The 18,585-nt window shown below is 40.9% G+C and overlaps 1 protein-coding gene and 1 non-coding gene across 2 annotated transcripts; one reads left to right on the forward strand and one right to left on the reverse strand.

The window, feature by feature from the left end:
- The first annotated feature begins 55 nt into the window (after positions 1-55).
- LOC118404144 (annexin A6-like) lies at positions 56-18,074 on the forward strand. Its single transcript, XM_035803161.1, has 21 exons — positions 56-174; positions 2,003-2,078; positions 2,546-2,640; positions 2,898-3,068; positions 3,578-3,611; positions 3,814-3,896; positions 4,259-4,333; positions 4,549-4,650; positions 4,868-4,943; positions 5,153-5,265; positions 5,662-5,781; positions 13,424-13,499; positions 13,907-14,001; positions 14,176-14,346; positions 14,490-14,523; positions 14,961-15,040; positions 15,246-15,314; positions 15,420-15,521; positions 15,751-15,826; positions 16,132-16,244; positions 17,515-18,074. Exons 1-21 carry the CDS (start codon positions 160-162, stop codon positions 17,632-17,634), a joined length of 1,896 nt encoding a protein of 631 aa, XP_035659054.1. The 5' UTR covers positions 56-159; the 3' UTR covers positions 17,635-18,074.
- Positions 9,736-9,844, reverse strand: Trnaf-gaa. Its single transcript has 2 exons — positions 9,808-9,844; positions 9,736-9,771 (listed from the first exon to the last, which is right to left on the reverse strand). It is a non-coding gene; the product is annotated as a tRNA-Phe (tRNA).
- Positions 18,075-18,585: the final 511 nt, after the last annotated feature.

Genomic DNA, 18,585 nt, shown 5'->3' on the forward strand with positions numbered 1-18,585 from the left:
ACGTGACTCGAATGAAATCGATTGTTGAGACTAGTGTGACCTCGCTGAATGTGGGCGTAGCTGGTTGGTCATCCTATTGGCATATCCCCGGCTGTCACCAGGTCAGCTGTGGGTCTATTCGAGGAAAGGAAGTTTTAATCCCCTGGGACCATCGACAGCATGGCAGACGTTCAGGTTCGTATAATATTTTTAATCATTAAAGGTATGGAGTGTTGAGGGAGGGCTGCCAACCTTCGCCTGGCCAGGAACGGTGAAACCGTTAGATGAGTCGGCTTTGACAGTGACACGTACCCTTGTGTTTGTATTAGCAAATATCTTTGTGCTTATGAGGAGCTGGGGTAAGGGGTGGGGTGTAGGTGGTATGGGATGATGTGTCACTCACTCAAGCTATTAGAAATCAATTCAAAGTTTGAATGCAGGCCAATTTTACCGTTCAAAAATACACTCGTCATGCCGATCATTATATCTACCGTATCCTAGAGATAATGTTATAAATTGTACTGTTCTTCACGCGACAGTTATATCGGGCCACTCCCTACTCAATATACCGGTCACGCTAATGCAGGAACAGAACATGGCGCATGGCAACCAGCACTACACGTCCGTCCAGAAAATTGCGGTGTTGGAATGAACGATCGAGCTATGAATAAAGGCAGCACTTATCAACAGATAGACTGGAATAAGATATGACGATTTACATCCCCTCCTAATCTTAGACGTGGTATATTTTCTGGAGCACGCTGGACTAACCTCACAATGGTCTTTGTACAGTTTGACTATATTCCCTGTTCACTAAAGCACCTCTGAGCGACCAAAAATTTGGCAGATTGCTCAACAAATTTTCAAGACAAAAAAAAAAAGATTTTTCAACGTTTTGTTTGTTGTTTTGTTGTCTTTCACATCTTGTATCATTTTTCAATTATAAAATGAAGATGTACACAAATCCAATTTTGGCCGCTGTGTGGTCGCTCAGTGATAGCCGTTAACAGTGGAATAGGTTACGACATTACTATTACAGCAGACATGGAGTATTTGGCACCGGTCCAACAGCATCCTGTTCAGGCTGCTCCAGTCTGGTTCAGGGCAGGCATGGCCGGGTTTCTGCCAAAAAACATACAAATTTCGCACTGTGCATAACGACCACGACTATCAGTTGTATTCTGAAGAGACCTGCGACTTAGTAATAGCTAATCGTTCTACAAGTCTATATATAGATACCATTGAATTCGAAGAAAAGATATCATATGAGGATGGTATGCATGTAATGATCAAGGCAGAATCATTTTTAGCTTATTTTCAACTGGCATATTTTGTGTGCTTCGATGCATAGATATTAATCAGAAACCTATAAGAACCTATTGTACGTATGACAAATCTAACAATAGTGATTAATAATTGATAACAAGACAGTAGATAAATGATAATAATGTGTACGTTTTGATATTCAAAGCCATTTGTATATACAGTGCATGAGCAGGGACAACGGAAAACTGACACAGACGTTTCTTACATACACAAATGCCTCCGTCTCGAACATAACTATTGTACAACATATTGAACATAAATTTGTGAAGCATTTTTGTCCAATTGACCTTTTTTTGTCTATCAAGAGAATTTTCATTAAAGAGAATGGCTATTGACAGGATGCATCATTGCAAAATAGACTATTTAGACATCTCTACTAAATGATTCGGTGCTTTGACTTCAATGTTACGACACAGTAGAAGTCTACTTCTATTATTGTCGGATATAATTAGAAAGGTTCGTATTTTGGTTTCATACAAGCTTTTGACCAAGGAAAGGAGCGTTAGAAGATAATAACAAATCTCCCTGTCAATGTGTATCGGCAGTGTACAGTACTGGTACTTATGATTTATGATATTATATAAAATTAAATAATTTATGTATTTACCTCTCTTAGTTCTTGAGACTGTATATGCAATTAGCCATCGGGCATGATTTTGCAAATAAACATCAGATATAATTTTAACACCTACCTCAGGGTACCATTTTTCCTGCTGAAGACTTTGATGCTGAAGTCGATGCGGAGACGCTATATGAAGCCATGAAAGGATGGGGTAGGTACAGTTCATCTGGATCCTTCTAATCCTATTTGACGAATCATATATAATTTTTTTTATAGATCATACTACTACCTCTCATGGTATCAAATGCTTAATTTGCCTCGTGGCTCCACCCTCGTATGCGAAGTGAGATGGATTGTTAGTAATATATCAAAGTTTAAGGCCTGTGAAACACAAACGCTCGCCTGGGCATGCGTTTTACCCTAAGCTGTCAGAGTTTCAGCCCAACAAAAGTTTTTAAAACGCCCTCCGTACCTGGGCTTGACACAGGGTATATATCTGTATGCGGATATGTCCAGACAAGAGCTGTTTGAGACTTTCAGAATTTATCCAGAAGTTTGAGACCTTCAACTTTGACACATTACCCATAATGCATCTATCTGCAAGGCGCAGTTGGAACCATGCATATATGAACCTCCTTGTTCACAGAAACCGTAACGTTACATACATTATACATATAGGCACAGATGAAGACCCCATTATTGATGTGCTGGCGAACAGGAGTAACGAACAGAGACTGGAGATCCGGGAAAAGTTCAAGCAGATGTATGGGGAGGTAAGAATGAAGTACCACGAAAAAGTTATTTTTTACAAAAGGAAACTTGGAACTTTATTACTGACTTTTGTCCAACCCGTTTTTTCAAACTATTTGCAAACTATGACAATTTTCAATATGCGAGGGGAAAAGGTCCCTTCCTCATAAGTCTTTGATAAAGTCACTCGTCTAAGCTTTAAGGAAGTTATCATAAGTTAAGGACACTGCCGTTATACAGAGAACACAAACCAAAATTTCATTTTGTCAATCTCAACAAGCGTCTAATAGATCGATTGAAGAGCGAGCTAAAAGGCGACTTCGAGGAGGTAGTGGTAGCACTACTAACGCCACCTGCCGAGTACCTGGCGCGTTGCATCAAGGGTGCCATGAAGGGGATGGGGACAGATGAGCAGGCTCTCATCGAAATCATGTGCACCAAAGATAACCAGGTATGAAGGAGATATGTCGACTTTGATAAGTGATAGCATAATACGAACTCAAACTAAGTGTTACTATTGCGATGAGCAACTAATTGTGTATCATTATCTGTTTGGAAAAGTAAGAAGTGACAATGTAGACGTAAATGACATAAAAGGAGGTACAAGACATGTATCTGCACGTATAGCTTATGTATTGTGTACAGTAAGCATGTGATTGATGTAGAGGTATCTACGACAGCGGCAGTGCCACACTGTACAGGGACTACTTTCATTACATTTTTCTCCTAACCGAGTATCTGTCCTTGGTGCTGAATCATACTTCCCTTGGCACTGTTGCGTTCTTCTGAAAGCAACAGTGCCAATGGAAGTATAATTCAGCACCAAGCTTAAGGACAGATACTCGGTTAGGAGAAAAATGCCATGAAAGTAATCCCTGTACAGTGTGGCACATGGCGACAATATTACGTGTAAAAAAAAGCAAATTGAATGTAACTCTCTCTTTTAAATATTTTCCTTAGGAAATGGAGGAGCTAAAATCGACCTATGCAGAGGGTAAGTTAATAGACGTTTTATGTGCGCTCTACTTATTCATTTCGCCTAGGCTATATAAGAATAGCACCAAAACGTTTGTTTGATCCCATTATGTATTACATCATGATAGCTACAATACTTGCATTTTCAACACATACATTTCATTTGTCTTCAGAACAACTTTTACAGCTTACTGGATTGGTGTTTTACCTCCCCTGTCTAGTGTTTGATGGCGACAGCCTTGAGGATGACATCGAAGGCGAAACCAGCGGGCATTTCAAACGGCTGTTGGTCTCTCTGTGCAACGTAAATATCAATATCTTATAAGTTTTCTTCAGATATGTACCCACGTATACATATCTTAAGTCAACTAGATATAGAACTGCTTCGCTGCATTGAAGAAAAGTTGCAATTAACATTCAAATTGTAATGGTCGTATGTTAGATTGTTCATGGCTTTTGGGCAAGAGCGCGTTACGAATTAGAATACGGTCACTGACGTGGTCACACGGTTTCGATTTGTTAGTAGAAATACATTCGGAATGACAAATTCATCATCATATGTGTTGAATAAAAATATTAACACCTTACTGTCCTCAGAATTTGATCAATTCTGAAAACATGATTATATCACATTTCATAGCTCATCTAGACTGTCTGTTTTTTCAGGCTGGCCGAGAGGAAGGAGACGAAAATGACGTAGACGAAGGTTTAGCCGAGGAGGATGCCACTGAGATATATGACGTAAGTTTTGTTGTTTTAATAATAACACATACACAGATATAAGCTTTAGAAGTAGAATATGTGAGAATATTAAACAAACGCGTATCATGCTAAGGAATTACATTTGACTTCTCTCCAATTCTTCTATCAATTCATGAATTAAGTCTAGTCTTACTTCATCTGGTCCAACGTGCATACAGTCCTAACGTGTTGGGTTGTGCTCTCACTTTATTTAGGCGGGGGAAGGCCAGCGTGGGACGGATGAGTCCAAGTTCAACTCTGTCCTGGCCCTGAGAAGCTTCCCTCACCTTCGTGTTATGTTCGACAAGTATCTCGAGGTACAAGCACATTGTCTCATAATCTCGCATAGAGTAACAAACAGAGCATACTGTAACAAATTTCTTTCGCAAGACCAGACTCAAGGTCGACACAGAGACAATTCTCTACGTTCACAGGTGCGACTGTTCTATCTGTATTATATCGATTGTTTGTATTGTAGCACAGGATGCTAGAGGTATCTAATTATCTGACACTGACAGTGTTTCTTTTATAAAGCTTTCAGGGAACTCCATAGACAACATGATAGACGAAGAGTGCGATGGAGCAATCAAAGACGGATATATGGCTATTGGTGAGTGTATGTTGAAATCTAGATCTTTTCTATTGTTAATACCATCCAAATTCATTATTCTCTGCCGTTGAAGATGTGTAAACGAATTCCATCACATTTCGCTGGATCCGGAGCCCATCTACTCGAGTCAAATGGAAGAGGAACGATATATTCTAATCCATTACTCTTATCAGATAGGAGCTTACCTTACACTATCCTTAAATTTTTAGTTTACTGTGTGCGAAACATTCCCGGGTTCTTCGCCAAGCGGATAAACGACGCGTGCAAAGGGATCGGCACGGACGACTCCACTCTGATCCGCTGTGTGGTCTCCAGATCAGAGGTACATGCACTGAAAACGAGGTCCATGTTCCATGTACGCATGCGTGAAGAAATGCACTGTGGGTGATATACCCCTGAAACGTAAATAAAACATGTCTTTAGTATGGTCCATACAATGACACAATAGAAGTTATTGGATTTCACCTTTGAAATATTACCCATAATGCATTTCATTGCGCATGCGTACTAAAAACTCATATTTTGATCGATCGTTTGCATCGTATTCTGTTGAATTAATTTCTTTGACAGATGATTTACTTTGGGCACCTTTCCAGATTTTATTGACCTTCCTATTGAACACACAGGGAAGTCATCATTATAGATCGTGAGGTAAAAGTGACACTCAGCATTTGATACGGTATGATACAGCATGCCTCATCCTTCCATCCTGGTACAGATCGATCTTCAGCAGGTTAAGGAGGTATTTGAGACGCGGTACGGCCGGCCGCTGTCTGAGGCCATCAAGGATGAGTGTGGCGGAGACTACAAGAACATGCTACTCGCCATCGTGAAGGACTAAAGGAGCAGGGATTAGATGACAACATCATTCAATAGAGTGAACTACGATCATGCATCGGCATTCTTAATCGTATCTTCGAGTTAAGCAATAGAACAACAGTTTGCAATTTAATACAATACGTTATATTCGACCACGTTGACTTATTATGTGAATGGCATCCGCGAGCGCATCAATTTTTTTACACTTCCAAGTTTGCGACTATGGTAGAAATCATACGGAGAAGCTGCAAAATGAGTAGTGAATGTTTGATACCTTAAACTCATAGCAAAAACAAAGGATATTTTCATTTGTAGGTATTTGCAGGTGGCTTGGATTTGCGTACAAGAGATTATCACCAGAGCTAAGTTTCACTAACAGAATCTTCATTCAATGAGAAGTTGCATGGTGTACATGTAACGTTACTTGTTCATCCTGAGCTTTTCTGAACAATGCATGGGGTATAAATTAGATACTGAGGTTCAACAAAGCATATGTTATCCAGAATCGTTTGTGAGCTTTCTTAACCATTCTCTTGGCGATCTGATAATTTTCACTTGCTGGTCAATTTTCTATAAAATATACAAACCGCCTTTTACACTGCAGTACCAAGAAAAGCTGTCAGATCCTTTCCTGGAGAATACATGCATGGTGACATGCAGTTCAGACAAGTGACAAATACTGTAAATGCATTTAAGTTCGCGGGGATCTAATTTCGCGGTAGCGGGAAAATGGAATTTTCGCGTTGGTTTTAATTTCGCGGTAGCACCATGCACTGTAATCCCTTACTGTTATGGAAAAATGTTCGCGGTGGTTTTAAATTCGCGGTGAAGCGGCCGCCGCGAAAACCGCGAACATTAGTCCACCGCGAACATTTCTGCATTTACAGTATACCATTACATTTTTACAACGCACGAGTTAATGTTACCGAACGCTCACATTATTCCATTGCTGGCGATCAATTGATTAACTTCCAAACAGAAAAAAAAAATGTTTCAAGTAAGCTAGACAGTTTCGTATCTGTAGGCGCGCTGCTGGCGAGAAAGAAAGCGCTACAGTTACAACAGAAAACGAATCTTTGCGTTTTACACAAAGTGAGAGATGAGAATAATGCGGACCTCCAGTCTGGCACGAAAGCACCCAACTGTGGGTCCGGCTGTCACGACCGCGCCAGGTCTAGACTGTTCCATATTTTTCTCCAGGTAAATAACTACTTCACGTCAATAAAATGTGATTCCTTTGATTACCCAAACAACCGCGTAAAGGAAATTAGCATCGCTTACCTATACGTTTATTCTTTGCCACATATTAAATCTGTCCTATTAGATACCTACCAATACTTCTACGATGATAAAACATAGCAATAAATTTCGTACCCCCTTTAGACCCAAGCAATGGCTTCTCTTGTATATTCCACACCTGTGTTTCAGCTGCAGTGACCGACTGTCCGTCACAATTAGTAGCTCAACCAATGAAAGCATGTCAATTAGAGGTTCGACCGATAAGAGATTCGCTGAATGTCCATGGATCAGGTAGCAAAGAATGTGCATACGAGAAACCCTGGATGATCAACGAGACTGGTAAATTGTTTGTATTTATGACTTAGTCTGCTTGCTTACTGCCTAAGTCGAGTCCATCTGGTCTCGAGCTTGACTTAGTCTAATCAGTGGCAAAGTTGTAATCTTAGTGACAGACAAACACTCAGCAGTCACTACAATAGCCCTGTTTCACGGATGTACAGTAATTTACATTGACGATTGCACATTTCTGAACCTATAGAATAAATCATTCTAAGACTGAATTTGAGGATGATTTTACACGGGTGTTTCAGTCGATATATGGAAAGGCGTTTATTTATTGGCAATAAATCTGAAGAAAAGTCATAGAGTTTTGGGGAACTCCTTCATGCAAGTTGTTTCACACGAATGTTGTTTCCTGAAACATAAACGTTAACTGCTGTGTTGTCTCTTATCCAAGATGAGAGAGCAATAATTGTGTAAAAAAAGCTGACCCCGTGCACCATCTCCCAGCTTCTCGGCGTTTATGGCACCATACACTTCCCATTGACGTCACAATAATTATAATTTGAATCCCCTGGAGACCAATTGGTGGATAATTGAATTAAGCACTAGCATCTTCGTGTGTCGTACAGACAAACACTGTAATCCAACATGGCGCAAATGACGTCAAATGAAGAGCCTGTATAGAACACTGTGGTATGCGAATTCCTTTCATTGTAGGTCACTAACCTATAGGTCAAACAGCATGCTTGATGGTGAAACGTAGCGATTATCATAACATTTGTATAAGTTGGACTGATCTGGACCTTCATTTACAAACGCCAAAAAAATCTATTAACAAACAAAATGTTTTGCAATTTTGCTCGATTTAACATACGCCACCCGTACTCCTTTACCTCGAATCTAAAGCAATATTTTCTTTTTAATTTCAATGCCGATAGAAGTATCTACTTGTCTCAAAATTCAAAGTCAAACCGCTCTACTCTCTCACCATATATAATTTACAACACAGTATCTGAAAATGCCAAATCTACTGAGCTCGTGTTGATGACAAGGATACCAAGGTTGGAAGTTTCCAGATATCCAATGATTATCCTGTTTTAGCTTGGAGAGACGAAGGAGACCCTGCCGCTGAGTATTACCGGTTTGGATACCGGGTTTACTAAGGTCATAGTCATGGCCTTCCGTCAATCAACACCAACACACACGAGTTATCACCACTGTTCCCATTCCGGGAGATGACAGATGCGACGCATATAGACGGGTCAGTAGCACAGGGGCAGATGGGAAATCTCAATATAACATCTCCATATCGGTCAGACACGCGGTGACGGGGGTACAAGATGGATCCGCTGGCGTGGTTTACCGGCTTCTTTAAGCACCAAGAGGGAGCGGTATGTACTAGGATATGTCTGGTGTAATATTGAACTCATTGGTTAACATGCTGTTTTCTGACGGTACTATTGCCCAGGAGCGTTGGTATTTAGCAGAAATGACTGTGTTGAGTTGGAATACGATGTTTGCATATGAATGGATATGATCTCGAAAGCGGCCGTAGAAACAGCATTTCCATAACGTAAAAACAACTTGTATTTGACAAATAAATTACAGGGTTCGATACATAGACCAGTCCCTATAAATATGACGGTAAGTGCCATGCCCCTGACTGGCGCCTTTCTGACCTGCATGGAGTAGATTTTGGACCGTAGTGAGTTCCGAATTTCTGGGGTCAAATGCCAGCAGAATAAGAAGTTTGCGTGCATTCCGCTTGGTGGCGTACACATCGAATTAGATATTCCCTATATGTAGACTAACGTTATGATAGTTTTGATTTCCAACAAAGTCACTATCGGCAACAGTATTGTTTTACAGTTTACTAGATGGATGTTAGACATAGACTAGATGGATGTTAAACAAATTCGTATGATAGTTTCAGACAAACATCTGGTTCCCTTCCCGTATCATGAGTAATGTTTGCTACACGTCCGAACCCTGCAGAACATAATGATGTCAACGTCTGAGAACGGGTACATGGTTTTGAGTACTAGTCTAGACAGAAGGCAAATAGTGCATCTAGTTTCAAAGAATACTGTTTTAATGGCTAACTTTTTGCCGACACGTATCAATTTTGAATGATTATGATTATGCTTGCACGTATATGCAAATTTTCGGATATAACACAAAGCATTGCACTTGAGATCTGATCTTTTTACAATACTTTGTGATTTTTTCGGTTAGCCGTGGTCTGACTGCCGTAATGGCACGGAATTACATGGTGATGATGATGATGATGATGATTTGACCGTCACCATGGTTTCTTTGACTACCCTGGATTATATAGAAAATACTATCCGTCGTCTACAAGCCCAGCCATAAGGGTAGGTCACTCGCCTGAATAAATATGGTGATAATCAGACTGGAAAAAAAGAAGAATGCACATTTTGGGAAAAGAAGCTGCCTCGACCCGGGATTGAACCAGGGACCTTTAGATCTCCAATTTGTCAAGCCAGTATGCCGGCTTCCGGGACTTCAGTCTAACGCTCTCCCAACTGAGCTATCGAGGCACATAGTCCAAAATGACACGTGACAGTCTCTGGGCCTTGATAACCAAAGATCACATTCCACGGAAGACAGGTGCACGGTGTAGGCAAACTTTGGTATTCATTTCCTTACAGAAAGACGCTCATATGCTACATGAAGCATACATCGCTGGTTTGCAAATCGACAAAGTTAAGTTACGCCTACACCTCATTTACCAATTCTCTTATAATGAATTAATTAATAAACTTGTATCGCCAGTTAACTGAAAAATTGTTATGTAAATGAGGTCGACTATTCATCACAATTCTTTATTATTGAAATGCTGATCCTTATGTTTGGCTTTAATGCCTTTAACTCAAGGATATGGTAATTCCATGGTATCTATATAACAAAACCCTATTGGTTAGTAACCTCCTCAGCATGTGGTAGTGAAAAGGAAATTCTAGGCATACGGTGGAGTCAAAGGGCGAAGTTAAAGGAACCACTTCCGTGTGCGTGTCACATCGCGCTCCGTGGTTTGTAGACAACAGGTGCCCCCTTACACACCCTCACACCCAGTGACCCTTACCCCTCCCACCCAACCAGCTGACCGGTCAGTTAAACACCACCAGACGAGGCTAGCAGTTCCCTTTCCGACTTTTCTGTTCCATTCGCGTGTGAACTAACGGTGTCTGCACTGAAATGGTAAGTCTAACTGTACTCTGCCATACTCTGTACGATTATGATCACCGTGGTATGACCGTAGCGTGCCTCGTATACCACAGCGTAGAAGGGCGTTGGCGTATTCAGTACGGGGCGTCGACCTTAAGAACATGTGGCTGTCTTAAGATTTAGTATCAGTCGTAAACGTTGAACCAAGTACGCTACAAGATTCAGGGTTAGTGTGGTTGCATGGTTTCCTGTAGCAGAGGCCCGCTATAGGGGCGATACATGCCGCATGATTATGCATGTACTGACCCGTGTAAAATGTGAAAAGCGCTGCTCGCGAACCCAGTGTTCAGAATACTAAGTAGGTCTATGCTATGTACACCGTTAGTTACATAGATACGCGTCGGTCACGTTGCCAGGCCGGTTGATCCCAAGCACTTATAACATAACTGAATGTTTCTGCACTGTATTCAGGAGGAAATTTCCATTAAACATGGCGGTCAGTAGGCGTGTCAGGTGGACAGCAGTTTACTTAGGTTGTTATCAGTCTCTGCATACCGCATGCTTTCCTTCACTCAATCAATCATAGTTTTAGATTTAAAAAAAAAAAAAAATCTTGGCTGTGAATTACTACATATTGCGATTACAGAAAGCTGTAGGCAGCAATAAATTGTGTCTGTTTTAATACTAGTGGTTAACCTGTTTTTTTAATGGAAATGAACTAAATTCCTATCAGGCTGTTTTCGATTACGGCATGTTTCTATCTGATAATGGTATAAAGCAAACACGACACGCCTGCACAGTGATACAAGAATCAAAGGCTGTTTCAGAAACCGTACTGTGTCAACACAACAGCATTGTAGCCCACGTCCCGTGACAAGGTGGATTGCATTGTGTTTTGTATACATTTACATGTAAATCGTGTAGCACCTGTAACGAATATGCTTTCAGATACCGCGATATCGTAGCTTACAGCATTCCGTGCTACTCGTATCAGCATGATATATATGATATACTAGTAGTTTCATATAGCACTAATGGGTATATGGTATGCTAATTCTCCTTCTCTAGGCGTAATTCTGCTCAGAGCCATTTATTCTAATCACGGTACGCCCTGATAACCACAAAAGGGCGTTCCTACCTAGCAGAGGCACCCAGAAAGGGTCATGGTACAATATATTGGCTCAGAATCAAGGCAGATACATACGTATTCTAATAGTCATGCACTTTCAATGATATTTGTTAAAGAACATAGAGGAAACGGAGTTGAAACTTGTGGTTGTTGCTTTTTCACACGACAACCCAAGAATTGGGAACACATTCTTATAAGATATCTATTACTCAAACTTCCCCTAAATATTCCTGCACTTTACACAAAGCCACCCACGCGTTTTCTATCCCACGGGAGGGTGGGGCGCGTTCTGGTCTCACATCCGTTCGATTGTGCACTGTTGCTGAACGCATATGTTTTAAAACATTAGATAATGAATAAAGAAGAAAGGGGTGACCAGAATCAATACTTTGTAATAATCTTAAAACGGTTCAAGCTAGGAGACTGTATATATTTCCCTTTGTTGACCCGTTTCACCTGTTCCATTACGGCTGTCAACAATGCGTTGATAAATAATGCAAAGACTGATGACTGATTCGCACACGATGTATTTCCCTTATCACGAGTAAGTGATCGTGAGTCACAGAGGGGCGGATCAAGAAAGATTAAAAAGGGCATGGAGATTGGAAAGATCGATGAGAATTTTCAAGGACACAAATGGTCACAATAATGTATCCGAAACTGCCGTGAACCTTCCTGATCTTGCCAAGAAACACGATTCATTAGCGATTTGTATACGTAATCCCTAGCGTCTGTTGATATTTGATATACGAAGCTTTCAATATAGATATATGTGCTGAAATACAAAGACGAACATGATCTAAGTGATATTATTACACGGTATGAAATGTCCCGAGAATAGTTTAAAATTTGCCGATACATTATCTGGTCATGTGGTGTTGTTCCCTGTTCACTTCAACTTTACTGTTTGTTCCTTTATCCGAATTCTGTCAGTGTTTACATAAACTTATTCGGTACCACGACTACAGTTTGTACAAGGTAACAGAGCTAGGTACGGATGATAAGCATCAAACTAACAAAAAAGGGATTAAAAAATCGCGGAGGCCTGAGTACTAGTTTGATTAATCACATAATGAAATAATTTACTATAGGTGAATCGCACATTGGCCCGAAGAATTTAAAAATATTCAATTGATTATTTCATTTATAGGTTATGAAAAACTGAATGACCTGTTAGCGTGTGTATCTTAGAACAACACACGGCATTCTTAAAGCGGCCTTGACCAGACTTCCTTGCGCTACTAACAACCACCTACAATCTTGTTGCCATGTAAACGCAGAACAAGGTTATGCAGTACAAAGCACGCCGAGCTTGACCCTTTTCGGATGCAAACATCCCTGTTTACCAAGTGATACTATCTCTATATATACCATGGCTACAAATGTTCAACATGAACTATGGACAGAAGGCACTTTGTTGGGCGTCCATGGAAAAAGTAGACAAAAAATAAACAAAGACAGGTGCATTATCAGCCTCTGCCCTAAAGCAAGATGCATGAATTTTTGATCGCGTCCACAATGTTTCTCCTGCACGCAACTTTAGAGTGCTCACATGCAAGATCCCAAGGTCTGGATAGTGTGCGTTGTACATAATGTATGAAATGTAGGAAGGAAGACACGTAAATATTTGGGTAGTGCCGTCGTTGTCCACTCTGTTAGAGACAGCTTACTCTAGGCTAAATATAAAGTGCTATATATAAACTAAGATTTAAGTTATTTGCATGTTAAAAAGTATAGGAAAAGCGGGAATTAGATATTCTTCTTTTTATGTACCTCCATCGAGCAATCTGCAATGATGTCTTTTTGCCACATTTGTACACAGGCTTCCGTCAACCCCTTTCCGGACTTCGACGCTGAGGAGGATGCCAAGATTTTGCGTAAGGCGATGAAAGGCTTCGGTAAGGGACATCAGCCTTAATCATTAGTGATAATTCATATAGTCTAGCATCAGTTGACATGTCATGCTATCTACGTCCGCTCTGTGGCGCAATCGCACGTGTATGCATGTATGTATGTATGCATGTATGTATGTGTGTATGTATGTATGTATGTGTGAGTGTGAATATGTGTGAGAGAGCTGAGAGATAGAGTGAGTTAGTTGGCTTGTGTGTGTGTGTGTGCGTGAATGAGTGAGTGTGGGTGTCTATCTCTATTTCTTTCACTTTCTCTCGGCATGCCTAAATCTCTCTGTACGTCTCTGTGTGTCTGTGTGTGAACGTGTCTGTGTGCACGCGTTCGCGTGCAAAGTAGTGTTTTCCTAATTCCTGATACGTCCAACATAGCGCACCTTTGCCTTGGGTTACAGGCACGGACGAGGACGCCATCATAGAGATCCTGTGTCATCGCTCGAACGACCAGAGGCAGGAGATAGACACCATGTTCAAACAGGCGTATGGCAAGGTCAGTTTTTCCAAAGTCTACTATAGGCTGACAAACGGTTAACACTATAAGGCAAAAAGACAATAGTTGCAATTTACAGTAAAAATGCTGACTTGTATCCAAAACATCTTAATGATCGTTATGATTTGAAAATGTATCCTTAAATGTATCCGAACATTTGTCGACGTTTTATAGGACCTGATAGACGAGCTGAAGAGCGAGCTCGGTGGGAACTTTGAGAAAGCGATCCTAGCGATGATGCAGAAACCTGCAGTGTATGACGCCACCTGCCTGAGGAAGGCCATGAAGGGCGCGGGGACGGACGAGGCCACTCTCATTGAGATCATGTGTACCAGGAAAAATGATGTGAGTTACTCCATCCATGCCAGAAATGCGAAGGGAAGAAAAGTTATATCATTTTCAATGTTTGAAGATACAATACAGAAAGGGGTGCTGTACATGTTGTTGAGGAACATGCGCTAATAATGTTTCTTTCTCTATGTTTACAGGAGTTGACGGCAATAAAGGAGGCGTACAACGCAGGTACTACATCAACAACATTCTTTATTGACACAACAATACAAACAAACAAACACAGAAATCGATACGAATAGTATAACCATATGAATAAATCAGCATGCTAAGTTGTACGTATCATTTATATTATTTAAACTAAGCATTCTTTGAGGCATTTACCTACTTGTACACAGTGAGGGCTATCTCCTCCTAAAATATAGTTGAATTTATTTCTGGAAACAAGTTATAAGGTATTAGAGGTAGCATAAGACCCATGCAAGCTTTATTTGTTTTAACTGCTCAAAAATGAAATTGACCAGAAATGTTGACATTTTTATTTAATCATGGGAAAACAAGTCCATCAAGAAGGATATACATTTAGCAGAACAAAGTCAACATGCAGGTATATTTCCATATATGCACTATGAAGTTTTTGGTATTGAGAAAGTTTTTCTACACTGTAGAGTTTGACCGTGACCTTGAGGAGGACTTGAAGAGCGAGACAAGCGGACACTTCGAGCGGCTGTTGGTGTCTATGTGTCAGGTGCGCCACCTAGAGATTATGGAGTAAATTACACCTGGTAGCAGTGATTGCGTTCCATCGCACTTTGAATGCAATGGCGAATGTCGGAATGGCCCCTTACCGGAAGGATATTACATGGATCAAGGAATCTGAAAGAAAAAAAAACTGTAAATATTGCCCGGAGGTGTGATCTTCGATTTCATGTTTGCTTTGTTTTTGTACCCAGGCTAACCGTGATGAGTCATACGAAGTTGATGAGGAGGAAGCTGAAAGTGACGCACAGGAGCTCTTTGACGTAAGCGGACTTCTTTAGATTACCGTGTATCATTCATTACTTTACATACTGGGTGTATCAGGTCACCATACCAATGATTGTTGCATCCCGTGATTGTTTTTCCAGGCCGGGGAGGGAAAGTTCGGCACCGACGAGTCCACCTTCAACATGATCCTGGCGCTGAGGAACTTCAACCAGCTCAGGGCCATATTCAGGGCGTATGAGAGGGTATGATGCTACGGACCGATAGAATACATATTTACAAATATGCTTTTTATACCAGAATTTCTGTTATAGCTGTACTATCGTCTTGCTTTAGGGACTCTTTTGTGGGAACTTGGACACAGACCAAATGGCAGATTTGTTCTTTGGTGTTTACAAAGTTACCAACCATCGTCAATGGCAAGCATAATATCAAGTTGATATATTCAGCAAATTTGTTGGTCTGCTGCTACAGATTGCCGGCACAGACATCCTGGACAGCATCAAGGGCGAGTGTACCGGGAGCCTGGAGGATGGATACCTCACCATCGGTTTGTATTTACCATGAGCAAATAGGCGTATGGGAACTGTTTCAAAAGAACAATGTGGACTCATTACTTCTGTTAGGTATTAGAAAACTAGAAATCATTACGTTACAAATACTTCTGTTATAAAGTTGTTTCCAGACTAAATTGTTAGCTAAAACGGAATCATACCTACAATAGCACGAATTACCAACGTAACGTAACACGTAACATGACGTTTTCAGTTCAAATAGCTTCCTCCTTAATCATTTTGTTCCTTAAGGTTTATCTTAAGATGTGTTATGTATGTTTAATTTGTTGTCTCCACGAAGCCAAGGGTGCCATGGATACGCCCGCGCTGTTCGCAGAGCGCCTGTACAAATCCATGAAAGGCTTGGGGACAGACGATAAAACACTCATCCGGATAGTAGTAACAAGAAGTGAGGTCAGTAATCTGTGACCACTAACTCTTGTGTCCTCGCAACTTCATCACCACACAACTCTTTTCATTAGCGTTTACGTCCAAACCCACGGTCCTGTTTTCCCGCACCAAAATAACTCCTTTCGGCAACATATCTTTGAAAAAGTGCCTTTTCTAACAAGGAGGTTCGCCATTTTAAGAGTCTAATGCATTGTGGGTAATATGTCAAAGGTTAAGTTCCTTTAGACACAAACAAAACACGTCTGGACCTTTGTTTGCAAACGAAAACAATGGTGAGACCAAGGTGAAAGAGTTGTTGATGAGTTTGCTACGGGGCACTTCTCCGCATGTTATGTGTGGCTAATGTTCCTGTTACACCTTTAGCGGGGATTGCATTGGATGCGCCTGCCTACTTCGCAGCACTGTTGAACAGGTCTATGTCTGGTGCGGGAACTGCGGATGACGACTTGATCCGCGGTGTGGTGTCTCGCAGCGAGGTCAGTAATGCATGGCCAAACAGTAGACCTCCGCTCTGCAGTGTGTGCTATCAACATTCCATGGCGTTTGTTTGAAATTCTTTTAACAGAATCAACTGATCCACCAATCATTCTAACCAATCAGTGAGTCTACCACCTTGTGCTGCCATGCTATTGACCTTTGCAAGTGAGTCATAGGCCCGACTTATACACGTTTGGGGAGTCGACACGTGCGGAGTCGGTTTCAGATAAACTCTGCATTTTGCAAACAGAACTTTTGGCTTTTCGACTTGGAGTCGACTAAAACACGCGTGTAAATCGGGCCATGGTTTCTCTTCTCTCTTTTGTATTTAATATACCCATGACATGTCGACGTCTCTACTAGTTTTGCTGTCTTTCACGTATGTTGTGTGTTGTAAATGTGCCTATAATTTCTACCGCATGACGTGGTGATTTAATTTCTTTGGCTGCTTGCAATAGTGCACTTAATATACATTACATTTTCGTGTGATGATGTGTACGTAGTGGTGACATTTTCGGTCAGGATATCTCTATATCTTGATTGAATTGATTTAGGTTACAGTGGCAATGTTTTCAGTGTGGACCTGAAGAAATATTGAAAAAAAAAAAACAAGGGAAAGAATAGGAAAAGTGCTGCAAAATGTGAAGGCTGCCAAAGTTTTCTCTGATATTTGAAACTAACGCCGATGTTTTAACATATGTAACAGAAAGAGTAAAGGAGTATCAATTCATCGGAGATACTCTAAACACAGTACGTACGACGTAAACTGCAACATGTTTGGTCCTAACCGCTGCAGATTGACATGGAATACATCAAGGCGAAGTACGAGGAGATGTACGAGAAGCCCCTGGCAGACGCCATCGCTGACGACTGTGGAGGCGATTACAAGAAGTGCCTCATCTCCCTGCTCGGCTAAGCCACAGTCAAACACACGCTACAAATCGTGGCGGACTGCAGTTCTCGCTATTACGTTGCTGTTATTAATTTCAATGCAGTATAACATCAAAGTGTACCGCCTTTCACATTGGGTGAAATGCCAATATTGGTTGCGTTTAACCTGATTGCGGGCAAAAGAACGAGTTGTACTAATAATCGTATTTAATCAAGGTTTTCTGGCTTACACCACTGACTAGTGAAAAGCTCTCCTTGTTATCTGGGCTATTTTGTAAAGAGATAGGAGCTATTCACCAATGAATTATAAATGAAGTATGATTACATTCGTTCAATTTACAGCATGTATTCCAATCAAGAGGCAATGTATTTGAAAGATCACTCGATAACAATATACAATGGTACGCTGTGGTTGACTTCTCAATTGTACAGTACTTTGGCCTAAGATTAAAATAAACAAGTTAATTGAAATCCAACTGTCAAAAGTTGTTTTTTTCTACCTCTATGAAAAATGGAGGTTATATTTTTGGCAGCCTTTGTGCCTGCCTGTGTGTCTGTTTGTCTTTCTGTTGGTGAACAAGAGAATTTAAGGCCGCACTGTTAATGGGTACCTGGCGTTCGCAATGGCATCTACCAGGCCCGGCATGCCGACAAAAAGTGGATAAAGGGCTATCAACCGAACTGTCACGGCTATCAACATGTAAAAAAAGCTAGAGTCTTAACGTCTTTATGCCCATATCCGTTCTGAAGTCTGCTGTCATGTCAGGCTATATGATATCTGTTATTTTCATACAGGAAATTATGTGTTCGGCTTCGGCATTGTTTTCTTCATTAGTGTTTAATGGACGGATTTTGGCAAACAAAACCAAACTGCCAAAGTAACGGAAAGGTATGAACTTGGGGCTTTCAACCTTATCGTGACCGCGGTGAGAGGAGAGACGACACAAGGCCGAGATTTTGTTGTTAAGTTATCCAG

Source organism: Branchiostoma floridae, chromosome 2 (assembly GCF_000003815.2).
Source record: "Branchiostoma floridae strain S238N-H82 chromosome 2, Bfl_VNyyK, whole genome shotgun sequence".
NCBI classification, from domain to species: domain Eukaryota; kingdom Metazoa; phylum Chordata; class Leptocardii; order Amphioxiformes; family Branchiostomatidae; genus Branchiostoma; species Branchiostoma floridae.

Coding starts and splice junctions, on each gene's coding strand:
- LOC118404144 (XM_035803161.1), top strand. Junction 2,079..2,545: donor TGAAGCCATGAAAGGATGGG/GTAGGTACAGTT, acceptor TTATACATATAG/GCACAGATGAAGACCCCATT. Junction 4,944..5,152: donor AGACGGATATATGGCTATTG/GTGAGTGTATGT, acceptor TTAAATTTTTAG/TTTACTGTGTGCGAAACATT.